At 39.3% G+C, this 15082-nt stretch overlaps 1 protein-coding gene across 3 annotated transcripts in view; it reads right to left on the reverse strand.

Annotated features, from left to right (window-relative positions):
* The window catches only part of ABRAXAS2 (abraxas 2, BRISC complex subunit), a 55017-nt gene that overhangs the window by 11139 nt on the left and 28796 nt on the right, over positions 1-15082 (reverse strand). For all 3 annotated transcript variants that reach the window (XM_037804791.1, XM_037804793.1, XM_037804792.1), the window contains one exon: positions 13831-13915. In XM_037804791.1, coding sequence (XP_037660719.1) covers positions 13831-13915 — 85 coding nt within the window. The remainder of the gene's footprint in view (positions 1-13830; positions 13916-15082) is intronic.

Below are 15082 nucleotides of genomic sequence, written 5' to 3' on the forward strand. Positions count from 1 at the left end.
CCAAGCACAAAGCATTCCATAAAGACAGCACTTATAACAATCCTAGAAAAAGCCCAGATGGCTTTTAGAGTTAAAAAGCAGACATGTAGGAATAATGTCATCAACATGGCGACCTAAGACATCGGAGAAGTCTTCCCTCACAATCAGCTAACAAAAGGACAAATTCCACTTCCTTAGAACTCTGGAGGAAAATAGAAACTGGAGAAGGACTCCACAAACACTGACTAGAGGAAAAAGAAGAATCTACAAGAGCAGGTAGGAAAGTTCCATCCCAGACCTATTGGTCTGTACTCGTTCCCCTCACTCAGTCCCGTGTGGCTTGGGAGTCACACAGAGGTGGCACAGCCCAGGTCCCTCCCACTGTGGCACAGACTAAAGAGCCTCTCAGAGCAGCAAGTTAGAACCCTGTGCATATCTAGGCACAGGGACCCAAGTCCGCACTGACCCAAGAATTGTTGTTACAATAACAACTAAAAGAATCAAACATCTAGGAATAAATTTAACCAAAGATGCAAAGGACTTGTACACAGAAAACAACAAAACATTACTAAAAGAAATCACAGAAGACCTAAATAAATGGAAGGATATTCCATATTCATGGATTGGAAGACTAAATATCATTAAGATGTCAATTCTACCCAGAATGATTTACAGATTCAATGCAATCCCAATCAAAATTCCAACAGCCTCCTTTGCAGAAATGTAAAAGCCAATTATCAAATTTATTTGGGAGGGTTAGGGGCCTGAATTTAAAGTTTATTACAAAGCCACAGTGGTCAAAACAGCCTGGTACTGGAATAAGAACAGACATATACGTGAATGGAATTGAATTGAGAGTTCAGAAACAGACCCATGCATCTATGGCCAACTGGTTTTTGACAAGGCTGCCAAGTGCACTCAATTGGGCAAGAATGGTTCTCTTTAACAGATGGTGCTGCGAGTACTGGATATCCATATGCAAAAGAATGAAAGAGGCCTCCTATCTCACACCATAGACAAAAATTAACTCAAAATGGATGAAAGACCCAAATATAGGACTAGGACTATAAAACTCCTAGAAGTATCTTCTGGATCTTGTGTTAGGCAATGGTTTCTTAGACTTTATACCCAAAGCACAAGCAATAAAAGAACAAATAGAAAAATGGGTCCTCCTCAAAATTAAAACCTTTTGCGCAGCAAAGGACTTTGTCAAGAACATGAAAAAAAACCCCGACTCAATGGGAGAAAATATTTGGAAACCATATGTGCTGGTTTGGATATATTATGTACCCCAAGAAAAAGATTGGATCTTTTAATCCAATCTTGTGGGATATTTGGATTAGGTTGTGACTCATCCAGCTATAGGCGATAACTTTCAATTATTTCCAAGGAAATGTGGCCTGGCCCATTCAGCATGAGTCTTGATTAGTTTACTGGAGTCCTTTAAAAAGCGCCATCACAGGCCCTCTGAGAGAGACATTTTGGAGATGGCCATCAAAACCAGACTTTTGCTAGCCACAGTTTGCCTAGGAGAAACTGAGAGAACACCCCCAGACACCTAGTGAATAATGTCCTGGGAGAAAGCCATTTTGAAATCAAAACCCCAGAGAAGATGCCAGCCACATGCATTCCCATCTGACACAGGTTTTCTGGACGCCATTACCGTTCTTCAGTGAAGGTACCCTATTGTTGATGCCTTAGTTTGGACACTTTTATAGCCTAGGACTGTAACTTGTTAACCAAATAAATCCCCTTTACAAAAGCCAATCCATTTCTGGTATTTTGCATAATGGCAGCATTAGGAAACAGGAACATCATATATCTGATAAGGGTTTAATATCCAGAATATATTTTAAAAAATCCTACAACTTGACAATAAAAAGACAAACAACTCAATTAAAAAATAGGCAAAAGATTTGAAAAGGCATATTTCCAAAGAGGATATACAAATGGCTAAAAAGCACATGAAAAGATGCTTAACATCACTAGCAATTAGGGAAATGCAAAGCAAAACCGCAATGAGATACCATTTCACACCCATCAGAATGGCTACTATTTAAAAAAAGAAAATTACAAGTGTTGGAGAGGATGTGGAGAAATAGGAACACTCATTCATTGCTGGTGGGAATGTAAAATGGTGCAGCCACTGTGGAAGATAGTTTGGTAGTTCCTGAGAAAGCTAAGTGTAGAATTACCATATGACCAGCAATCCCTCTACTAGGTATATACCAAAAAGAATTGAAAGTAGGAACTTGAACAGGTATTTGCACACCAATGTTCAAAGTGGCATTATTCACAACTGCCAAAAGATGGAAGCAACCCAAGTGCCCATCAAGAGAAGAATGGATAAACAAAATGTGGTAAATACAATGGGATGTTATTCACCTGCAAAAAGGAATGAAGTTCTGATTCATGCAACAAAATGGATGAACCTTGAAGATGTTATGCAGAGGAAAAGAGGCCAGACACAAAAGGACAAATATTGTATGATCTTACATGAAATAATCTGAATAATCAAACTCAAAGAGTTAAAATCTAGAATATTGGTTACCAAGGGGTGGATTGGGGGTAGAGCATAGGGAGTTAATGTTTAATTTGTACAGAGTTTCTATTGAGGTTGACTGTAAAGTTTTAGAAATGGATGGTGGTGATGGTAGCATATTATTGTGAATGTAATTAACAGCACTCAATTACATATGTGAATGTGGTTAAAAGAGGAAATCTGAGGTCGAATATATGCTACTAGAATAAAAATTAAAAGATAAAACATAGGACCGTATAACACTTGAACCCTATTGTAAAGGATAACAGTACAAGAACGTTCCTTCATGAATTAAAACAAACATACCACATTAATATAAAGTGTTAATAATAGGGGGGTGTGCCAGTTTGAATGTATTGTGTCCCCCAAATGCCATTATCTTTGATGTAGTCTTGTGGGGCAGACGTTTTGGTGCTGATTAGATTTGCTTGGAATGTGCCCCACTCAGCTGTGGGTGATGACTCTGATGAGAAACTCCCATGGAGGCATGGCCCCACCCATTGAGGGTGGGCCTTGATCAGTGGAGCCATATAAATGAGCTGACTCAAAGAGAAGGAACTCAGTGCAGCTGTGAGTGATGTTTTGAAGAGGAGCAAGCTTGCTAGAGAGGAGTGTCCTGGGAGAAAGCCATTTTGAAACCAGAACTTTGGAGCAGACGCCAGCCATGTGCCTTCCCAGCTAACAGAGGTTTTCCAGATGTCATTGGCCATCCTCCAGTGAAGGTACCTGATTACTGATGTGTTACCTTGGACACTTTATGGCCTTAAGACTGTAACTGTGTAGCCAAATAAACCCCTGTTTATAAAAGCCAATCCATCTCTGGTGTTTTGAATTCCGCAGCATTAGCAAACTAGAACAGGGGGTATATGGGGGGAAAAGTACACCTTATATAAACTATGGACTACAGTTAATAGTCCAATTTTAATATTCTTCATCAATTGTAACACTGATGCAAAGTGTCAACAACGGGGGTATATGGGAATGCTGTAATTTTTACATGGTTTTTCTGTAAACCTACAACTTCTCTAATTAAAAAAAAAATTAAACAAATAACTAAATAAAAAGAAGCAGCAGCAGTCAAAGCTGAGACAGGCAAAGGGACATGCCCTAGGTCATACAGTTAGCTGGGCTGGGCTGCAGTTCCAATTCAAGTCTCACTGATCCCAAAGCCTGAGTTCCTTCTATTGCATCGGGCTGCTTTCCATTAAATGATTTAACCTAGTGAGGGCACAGCAGAGTGCCTGGCACATAATAGGTGTTCAGTAAATGCTAAGAGTAATCTAAGCCCCCCTTTTTTAGAGGATCCAATGATAGTAAGTAGAAGACCAGAGATGAGGGGGCCCCATGAATTGGCGGGGAAATCAGGGAAGGGGTTAGCTACTGAGGAAGTTTAAGCTGTCAAGTCATGGGCAAGAGAAAAAATTCCAACCCCAAAAGGAAAAGTCTAGGCTACCCCGGTTGCAATGGTCATCCATGTCTGGGCTGATGTTCTGTATCCTTTATATAATGTGATGAAAATGGCATTTCACTTCTGTGGTTTTCCTCCCCAAAACCCATAGCACCAGTCTAATCATAAGAAAAATATTAAACAAATTCCAATAGAGGGGCATCCTACAGAACACCTGACTAGTGCTCCTCCAAACGGTGAAGGTTGTCAAAAACAAGGACCGTCCAAGAAACTGTTACAGCCAAGAGGCACCTAAGGAGGCATGAGAACTAAACGTAATGTGGTGTTGTGGATGGGATCCTGAAACAGAAAAGACATTAGGTAAAAACTAAGGATATCTGAATAAACTATGGACTTTAGTTGATAATGTTTCAGTACTAGTTTCTTAATTGTGGCCAATGTACCACACTAATATAAAATATTACTAACAGGGTAAAGGGGTATATGGGAACTGTATTATTTTCTCGATTTTTCTGTAAATCTAAAACTGTCCTAAAAAATAAAGTCAATCTAAAATCAATAATAAAAATAATAATAATTTAAAAAGCAGATGTAAGGCAGAACAAAATCATAGAGGTCAAGAGATCAGTGCTATTACTATGTACTGCTTTGCTCTCTTAATTTTCAGAGGTGAGCATGCTTTTACCTTATAAATTCTTGCAAAATGAAGGCCCAATGGGAAAGATTTCATCTTTTTCCTTGATTAATCATTTTTATTGAAATGAAAAGGAAATTTTTGATACCAGTGTACAAAGGAAAAACAAAAGATAAGACAGGAAGGAGATGCCTTCGCCTTCTATTTATAATTAACAAACACCAGATAACACAAGTAGATTTATTTAACAGGAAATATTTATAATTAAGGGAAAGTTAAAAAGGAAAATAAGTTTCAAAGTCAAAATTTACTAAAAGATGACTATTTGAGACAGCAGCTCTGTAATTTAACCCATTCACATACAGACAACCTATCGTGCTGTTGGTGTTTTGGGAGCAAGCCTTATTCAGTCAGCAATGAAAAGTGTTAACAGCCACTCAGAAGTCCTTCAGACAGTCTGAGAAGGGCACAGTCATGAAATCAGGACAAAAAGCTGTTTTTCACTGCAAGTTCCTTCCATAGCAGAAACACCAGAAACTGCCAGCAAGTAGGCCAACTACCAGCGAGCCTGTCTAAAGTTCCCAGGGCTGCTAGGTGTACCGTGACCCTAATTTGGAGCACTAACATTGGAAATTACCCATTTTACGCTTCCTCCTTTTGCCGCAGGCTGAACTCAGTCTGCTCTCCTCTTTTTCAGTAGCTCCCTTCATGTTCCTGTCTATGCCTTGAAGTCTTCTTCCTCAAACATGGGCTTTCTCCAGGTATTGGGGTTTCCTCAGATATACCACTTTTCTTCCTGTCCTCAAAGAAGAGCTCAAAGGCTCTTTTGTTATTAGGGTTTTTGAACAAATTACTCCTAACAAACACACGAGGGAAGATGAAAACAAAGTGGGAAAGCATCCTTAGCGGCTTGCTCACGATCTGGTTCATAGGGAATGTCCCCATAAATTTTTGCTGCATGAATGACTAGGAATGAATGGGCTCCACTGTGATCCTCCCATTTGGTGCAGGCAGCTGGGGGCAAAGAAGGCAAAATAGAAGATGGAAGCAGAGCTGGACCAAGGTATGGGTGCCTCTTGCATTAGTCTCTACTTTGAATATAACTGATGCAGACAGCTGTGTTCCTAGCAACCTATCTTTAAACTCAGAGTACATTTCCTACGAAACACGGCTATAGATGGGGTCACAAGTATTTTTTTTTTTTATCATCATTTTATTGAGATATATTCACATACCACGCAGTCATACAAAACAAATCGTACTTTCGATTGTTTACAGTACCATTACATAGTTATACATTCATCACCTAAATCAATCCCTGACACCTTCATTAGGACACACACAAAAATAGCAAGAATAATAATTAGAGTGAAAAAGAGCAATTGAAGTAAAAAAGAACACTGGGTACCTTTGTCTGTTTGTTTCCTTCCCCTATTTTTCTACTCATCCATCCATAAACTAGACAAAGTGGAGTGTGGTCCTTATGGCTTTCCCAATCCCATTGTCACCCCTCATAAGCTACATTTTTATACAACTGTCTTCGAGATTCATGGGTTCTGGGTTGTAGTTTGATAGTTTCAGGTATCCACCACCAGCTACTCCAATTCTTTAGAACCTAAAAAGGGTTGTCTAAAGTGTGCGTAAGAGTGCCCTCCAGAGTGACCTCTCGGCTTGTTTTGGAATCTCTCTGCCACTGAAGCTTATTTCATTTCCTTTCACATCCCCCTTTTGGTCAAGAAGATGTTCTCCGTCCCACGATGCCGGGTCTACATTCCTCCCCGGGAGTCATATTCTACGTTGCCAGGGAGATTCACTCCCCTGGGTGTCTGATCCCACGTAGGGGGGAGGGCAGTGATTTCACCTTTCAAGTTGGCTTAGCCAGAGAGAGAGGGCCACATCTGAGCAACAAAGAGGCAATCAGGAGGAGACTCTTAGGCACAAATATAGGGAGGCCTAGCCTCTCCTTTGCAGCAACCGTCTTCCCAAGGGTAAAACTTATGGTAGAGGGCTCAACCCATCAAACCACCAGTCCCCTATGTCTGTGGTCATGTTAGCAACCATGGAGGTGGGTTAGGCGAATACCCCTGCACTCTCCACAGGCTCCTCAAGGGGGCACTACATCTTTTTTTTTTCCTTGTTTTTCTTTCTTTCTTTTTTTTTTTTTAACTTTCCCTTCTTTTTTAAATCAACTGTATGAAAAAAAAAGTTAAAAAGAAAACAAACATACAATAAAAGAACATTTCAAAGAGACCACAACAAGGGAGTAAGAAAAAGACAACTAACCTAAGATAACTGCTTAACTTCCAACATGTTCCTACTTTACCCCAAGAAAGTTACATAATATAGCAACATTTCTGTGAACTTGTTCCTACTATATCCATCAGAATTTAACAGACCATAGTCATTTCTGGGCATCCCCAGAACATTAAATAGCTTATCTGTTCTTCTTGGATTATTGTTCCCCCTTCCTTAATTGCTCTCTACTGCTAGTTCCCCTACATTCTACATTATAAACCATTTGTTTTACATTTTTCAAAGTTCACATTAGTGGTAGCATATAATATTTCTCTTTTTGTGCCTGGCTTATTTCGCTCAGCATTATGTCTTCAAGGTTCACCCATGTTGTCATATGTTTCACGAGATCGTTCCTTCTTACTGCCGCGTAGTATTCCATCGTGTGTATATACCACATTTTATTTATCCACTCATCTGTTGAAGGACATTTGGGTTGTTTCCATCTCTTGGCAATTGTGAATAATGCTGCTATGAACATGGGCGTGCAGATATCTGTTCGTGTCACTGCTTTCCGATCTTCCGGGTATATACCGAGAAGTGCAATCGCTGGATCGAATGGTAGCTCTATATCTAGTTTTCTAAGGAACTGCCAGACTGACTTCCAGAGTGGCTGAACCATTATACAGTCCCACCAACAATGAATAAGAGTTCCAATTTCTCCACATCCCCTCCAGCATTTGTAGTTTCCTGTTTGTTTAATGGCAGCCATTCTAACCGGTGTTAGATGGTATCTCATTGTGGTTTTAATTTGCATCTCTCTAATAGCTAGTGAAGCTGAACATTTTTTCATGTGTTTCTTGGCCATTTGTATTTCCTCTTCAGAGAACTGTCTTTTCATATCTTTTGCCCATTTTATAATTGGGCTGTCTGTACTATTGTCATTGAGTTGTAGGATTTCTTTGTATATGCAAGATATCAGTCTTTTGTCAGATACATGGTTTCCAAAAATTTTTTCCCATTGAGTTGGCTGCCTCTTTACCTTTTTGAGAAATTCCTTTGAGGTGCAGAAATTTCTAAGCTTGAGGAGTTCCCATTTATCTATTTTCTCTTTTGTTGCTTGTGCTTTGGGTGTAAAGTCTAGGAAGTGGCCACCTAATACAAGGTCTTAAAGATGTTTTCCTACATTATCTTCTAGGAGTTTTATGGTACTTTCTTTTATATTGAGATCTTTGGTCCATTTGAGTTAATTTTTGTGTAGGGGGTGAGGTAGGGGTCCTCTTTCATTCTTTTGGATATGGATATCCAACTCTCCCAGCCCCATTTGTTGAAAAGACCATTATGGCTCAGTTCAGTGATTTTGGGGGCCTTATCAAAGATCAGTCGGCCATAGATCTGAGGGTCTATCTCTGAATTCTCAATTCGATTCCATTGATCTATATGTGTATCTTTGTGCCAGTACCATGCTGTTTTGGCAACTGTGGCTTTATAATAAGCTTCAAAGTCAGGGAGTGTAAGTCCTCCCACTCCATTTTTCTGTTTTAGAGTGTCTTTAGCAATTCGAGGCATCTTCCCTTTCCAAATAAATTTGATAACTAGCTTTTCCAAGTCTGCAAAGTAGGTTGTTGGAATTTTGATTGGGATTGCATTGAATCTGTAGATGAGTTTGGGTAGAATTGACATCTTAATGACATTTAGCCTTCCTATCCATGAACATGGAATATTTTTCCATCTTTTAAGGTCCCCTTCTACTTCTTTTAGTAGAGTTATGTAGTTTTCTTTGGATAGGTCTTTTACATCTTTGGTTAAGTTTATTCCTAGGTACTTGATTTTTTTAGTTGCTATTGAAAATGGTATCTTTTTCTTGAGTGTCTCTTCAGTTTGTTCATTTCTAGCATATAGAAACATTACTGACTTATGTGCATTAATCTTGTATCCCGCTACTTTGCTAAATTTGTTTATTAGCTCTAGTAGCTGTATCATCGATTTCTCAGGGTTTTCTAGATATGAGATCATATCATCTGCAAACAATGACAGTTTTACTTCTTCTTTTCCAATTTGGATGCCTTTTATTTCTTTGTCTTGCCGGATTGCCCTGGCTAGCACTTCCAGCACAATGTTGAATAACAGTGGTGACAGCGGGCATCCTTGTCTTGTTCCTGATCTTAGAGGGAAGGCTTTCAGTCTCTCACCATTGAGTACTATGCTGGCTGTGGGTTTTTCATATATGTTCTTTATCATGTTGAGGAAGTTTCCTTCAATTCCTACCTTTTGAAGTGTTTTTATCAAAAAGGGATGTTGGATTTTGTCAAATGCTTTTTCAGCATCTATTGAGATGATCAATTGATTTTTCCCTTTCGAGTTTTTAATGTGTTGTAATACATTGATTGTTTTTCTTATGTTGAATCATCCTTGCATGCCTGGAATGAACCCCACTTGGTCATGGTGTATGATTTTTTTAATGTGTCTTTGGATTCGATTTGCAAGTATTTTGTTGAGGATTTTTGCATCTATATTCATTAGGGAGATTGGCCGGTAGTTTTCCTTTTTTGTAGCATCTTTGCCTGGTTTTGGTATTAGATTGATGTTAGCTTCATAAAATGAGTTAGGTAGTGTTCCCTTTTCTTCAATGTTTTGAAAGAGTTTGAGTAAGATTGGTGTCAGTTCTTTCTGGAAAGTTTGGTAGAATTCCCCTGTGAAGCCATCTGGCCCTGGGCATTTATTTGTGGGAAGATTTTTGATGACTGATTGGATCTCTTTGCTTGTGATTGGTTGGTTGAGGTCTTCTATTTCTTCTCTGGTCAGTCTAGGTTGTTCATATGTTTCCAGGAAATTGTCCATTTCTTCTACATTGTCCAGTTTGTTGCCATACAGTTGTTCATAATATCCTCTTATAATTTTTTTAATTTCTTCAGGATCTGCAGTTATGTCACCTTTTTCATTCATTATTTTGTTTATATGGGTCTTCTCTCGTTTTGATTTTGTCAGTCTAGCTAGGGGCTTGTCAATCTTGTTGATCTTCTCAAAGAACCAACTTTTGGTGATATTTATCCTCTCTATTGTTTTTTTGTTCTCTATGTCATTTATTTCTGCTTTAATCCTTGTTATTTCTTTTCTTCTACTTGGTTTAGGATTGGTTTGCTGTTCATTTTCTAGCTTCTTCAGTTGATCCATTAGTTCTTTGATTTTGGCTCTTTCTTCCTTTTTAATATATGCGTTTAGTGCTATAAATTTCCCCCTTAGCACTGCTTTTGCTGCATCCCATAGATTTTGGTATGTTGTGTTCTCATTTTCATTCGTCTCTATATATTTAGCAATTTCTCTTGCTATTTCTTCTTTAACCCACTGATTGTTTAGGAGTGTGTTGTTTAACCTCCAGGTATTTGTGAATTTTCTAAGTCTCTGATGGTTATTGACTTCTAATTGTATTCCATTGTGGTCAGAGAATGTGCTTTGAATAATTTCAATCTTTTTAAATTTATTGAGGCTTGTTTTATGTCCCAGCATATGATCTATTCTGGAGAAAGTTCCGTGAGCACTAGAAAAGTATGTGTATCCTGGTGATTTGGGATGTAATGTCCTGTATATGTCTGTTAAATCTAATTCATTTATCAGATTGTTTAGGTTTTCAATTTCCTTATTGGTCTTCTGTCTGGTTGATCTATCTATAGGAGAGAGTGATGTGTTGAAGTCTCCCACAATTACTGTGGAAACATCAATTGCTTCCTTTAGTTTTGCCAGTGTTTCTCTCATGTATTTTGTGGCACCTTGACTGGGTGTATAGACATTTACGATTGTTATTTCTTCTTGCTGAATTGCCCCTTTTATTAGTATGTAGTGGCCTTCTTTGTCTCTCAAAACATCCCTGCATTTGAAGTCTATTTTATCTGAGATTAATATTGCTACACCTGCTTTCTTTTGGCTGTAGCTTGCATGAAATATTTTTTTCCATCCTTTCACTTTCAGTTTCTTTGTGTCCCTGTGTCTAAGATGAGTCTCTTGTATGCAACATATTGATGGTTCATTTTTTTTGATCCATTCTGCGAATCTATATCTTTAATTGGGGAGTTTTATCCATTTACATTCAATGTTATAACCGTGAAGGCATTTCTTGAATCGGCCATCTTATCCTTTGGTTTATGTTTGCCATATTTTTCCCTCTCTCTATTAATATCCTTTATTGTACCCATACCGAATCTCTTTAGTACTGAACCTTTCTCCAAGTCTCTCTGTCCTGTCTTTGTTTCTCTGTCTGTAGGGCTCCCTTTAGTATCTCCAGTAGGGCAGGTCTCTTGTTAGCAAATTCTCTCAGTATTTGTTTGTCTGTGAAAAATTTAAGCTCTCCCTCAAATTTGAAGGAGAGCTTTGCTGGATAAAGTATTCTTGGCTGGAAATTTTTCTCACTCAGAATTTTAAATACATCATGCCACTGCCTTCTTGCCTCCATGGTGGCTGCTGAGTAGACACTACTTAGTCTTATGCTGTTTCCTTTGTATGTGGTGAATTGCTTTTCTCTTGCTGCTTTCAGAACTTGCTCCTTCTCTTCTGTGTTTGACAGTGTGATCAGTATATGTCTCGGAGTGGGTTTATTTGGATTTATTCTATTTGGAGTTCGCTGAGCATTTATGATTTGTGTATTTATGTTGTTTAGAAGATTTGGGAAGTTTTCCCCAACAATTTCTTTGAATACTCTTCCTAGACCTTTACCCTTTTCTTCCCCTTCTGGGACACCAATGAGTCTTATATTTGGACGTTTCATATTATCTAACATATCCCTGAGGTCCATTTCGATTTTTTCAATTTTTTTCCCCATTCTTTCTTTTATGCTTTCATTTTCCATTCTGTCATCTTCCAGGTCACTGATTCGTTGTTCAACTTCCTCTAGTCTTGTACTATGAGTGTCCAGAGTCTTTTTAATTTGGTCAACAGTTTCTTTAATTTCCATAAGATCATCCATTTTTTTATTTAGTCTTGCAATGTCTTCTTTATGCTCTTCTAGAGTCTTCTTGATTTCCTTTATATCCCGCACTATGGTCTCATTGTTCATCTTTAGTTCTTTGAGTAGCTGCTCTAGGTGCTGTGTCTCTTCTGGTCTTTTGATTTGGGTGCTTGGGCTTGGGTTATCCATATCGTCTGGTTTTTTCATATGCTTTATAATTTTCTGTTGTTTTTGGCCTCGTGGCATTTGCTGAACTTGATAGGGTACTTTTAGGGTTTGTAGACCAATTGAAGTCCTTATCTCTAATTTATCAGATCTACAGCTTCGTGGAGTACACTTTCTCTAACTAACCAGCAGGTGGCGTCCACGAGCCACCTGTTCTCCACAAGCCAGTTCTCCCCTGCTTAGCCTTTTTGGTGAGTGGGGGAGTGAGTCTTGTGGGGCCCAATTGGTGTACCCAGCTTGCGTGTGTAGTTGGTGTTGCCTGCCCTGTATGTGGGGCGTGTTTCTGGGCAGTCGGGGAGGGGGGGTGGCCCTAACAATCAAATCTCCCTGGTGATCCTAGAGTTTTAAAGCTGCTGCAATAGTCTAATCCTTCAGTTCAGTCCTGCCACAGTTTGTCTCTGCCACTGACCCACAAGTCCTTGGTATTGGCGTATGGCTCCTGAGACTTGCAAGTGGGCCCCTCTTCCAGGCCGTGCACCCCTTGGTCCTCTGTTGAGGGATGACTGTGCTATGTCACAGGTGAGTGCCGTCCCCCCAGGGCAGTTCTGGGCTGCTGGGCTGTGTAGGGAGGCTCCCAGTCTGCTCAAATGATGGCTGAATGGGGCTTTGTTAATTCACACTGCTCCACCTTCCCAACTCTGGGACAATCAGCTGAGGTTGCAGGGAAGGCTAATGTCCACACCCAGTTTTGTGGTGTGTGCCTGTTATTTGAAGCCCTTCCGTCACACTGGGTTGTCTGGGGCAGCTCTGGGCTATGGGGCTGGCGATGGGCAGGAGTGTTTCCTGTCCACCAGGATGATGGCTGTGAGCGGACACCCCCCTTTTCTTGGGAAGTTGTGGTGTTTAGTGAATTTTCTCAGCCACTGGATTATTGCCTTTTGTCTCAGAGCTCTCTTAGTTCTGCTCTTGACTTGACGTGCCCAAATTGAAAGTCTTTGAAGCTTTCTGTATTGGGCTTCTTAGAGTAATTGTTTTAGAAAAAGAAAAAAGGATTAAAAAAAAAAAAAAAAAAGGGCCCTCCTCAGAGATCTAATGAGTTATTGAAATGCTAATAGACAAAGCAACCAGAGCCATTAAGGAAAGGTCCACAGGGCAGAGAGATCAGCTTTTCTTCGAGATTTGCATATGCGCCTCAAGGCCTGAGCTCCGCCCTTCCCCTTTCTGTGTTCACCAGAACTCCAAAAATCTTCCGCTTTTATTTTGGAGTTTTTCGTGTTGTTTTTTTTTTTTCTATGCCTGTCTCCTCTCTGCTGGGCTGGCTGCTCTCAGATTCTCTGGTGTCTGGTCTCAGTCTATCTATGGTTGGAGTTTGGATCAGTAGAATGAGTTTCCGATAAGGGCTGCCACTGCAGTTCTCCCTTCTCCTTCCCGGAGCTGACAGCCCCTCCTCCCACGGGACTGAGCCTGGCAGGGAGGGGCGCGGGTCCCCTGGCCGCAAAAACTTACAGGTTTCGCTGATCTCAGCAGTTCGACATTTTCATGAGTGTTGTATGAAGTATGCCCAAAGACAGATTGCTCTGTGGTGTCCAGTCCACGCAGTTCCTGGCTTTCTACCTACTTTCCTGGAGGAGTAACTAAAACATACAGCTCACCAGTCTGCCATCTTGCCCCGCCTCTCGTCACAAGGATTTAAAGAAGTGATATTAATACAGTACTTCAGAGTCCCTACTTCAGGCACATAATGAGCAAGACAGGCCTCCACAGGTTGGCATGGCTAACTATTTTACAGATCTGTTATTATTCTGGGAAAGAATATTCTGACTTTTGGACCACATTTTATGCATTAGTTGGGGAATTATTAAAAATCAAAGTAGAATTAAAAGCATTTGGGCAATATGAATAAAATGAAAACTAGAAAATGAATTAGTTACCTGTACTTTCTCCTGAAGTGCGTTATAAACCTGATAAATCGCCCTGATGTCTTTCATTACTCCATCCTTGTCAAAAAAGTCGGTACTGGAAGACAGATGGAAAAAAAGATGTCACACAGTTATAACTGCCATGAACCTGAAAGTCATTTTTCCTATCACTTCTACTTAAATCTATTATTTAAATGCTAGGACTCCAAGATGACATGTCTAAGCAATAGTACCCACATTACTAAGAACAGGAGAGATAAAAAAGAACGCATGTTACTAAGACAATTAAAAAGATAAAAACCTATGTAGTTTTCAGTGATAGCATTTAGCTCTTAGAACCTCAGAAAGACACATTTTCTATCCAAACTTCTGTAGCAATTGCAAAAAAAAAAATTTGTAGCAAACGATAAAAAATAAATACTGCTAAAAATAAACTAGCTTTTTACCACTTCACACACACTAGTAAGGCCATAATCAAAATGTCAGATAACAAGTGTTGCTGAGGACACAGATAAATGGGAAGGCCTCATACACCACTGGTGGCCAGATGTAAAATGGCATAGCCACTTTGGGCAACAATCTGGCAGTTCCTCAAAACTTTAAATATATGAGCCAGCAATTCTCCCCCAAGTATGTACTCAAGAGATATGAAAACATATGTCAAACAGAAACTTATGCATGAATGTTTACTGCAGCATTATTCATTAATAACCAAATGGTAGAAACCCAAATGTCCATCAGTAGACAAACAAAATGGATAAACAAAAGTGGATTTTTTTTGGATAAACAGAATGTGATTTATCTGTGCAAATGGGATAATATTTTGCCATAGAAAAGCATGAAGTACTGATACATGCGACAACATGGAAACATTATGCTAAGCGAAAGACCACATATGATATGATTCCAATCGTATGAAAGCCTAGAATAGGGAAACCTATGGAGACAGAAAGTAAAATAGTGGTTGCTTAAGGCTGGTGGTAGTTAAAGGGTACAGGGTTTCTTTTTGAGATGATGAAAATGTTCTAAAATTGACTGTGGTGATAGTTGCACGTATCCAAAAATCATTGAATTGTACACTTTAAATGGAAGAATTGTATGGTATGTGAATCATATCTCAATAAAGTTGTTAAAAAAAGAAGTGAAAGCAAGCTACCTTTTCAATAAGAATAAAATTTTGATATATGCTGGTGGTGGTCTAGAGAATTATCTTACTGCATTTTTAAATTCTAATCACATCAAACTTGATTTCACATTTCTTCAT

Source organism: Choloepus didactylus, chromosome 15 (assembly GCF_015220235.1).
Source record: "Choloepus didactylus isolate mChoDid1 chromosome 15, mChoDid1.pri, whole genome shotgun sequence".
Taxonomy (NCBI): Eukaryota; Metazoa; Chordata; class Mammalia; order Pilosa; family Megalonychidae; genus Choloepus; species Choloepus didactylus.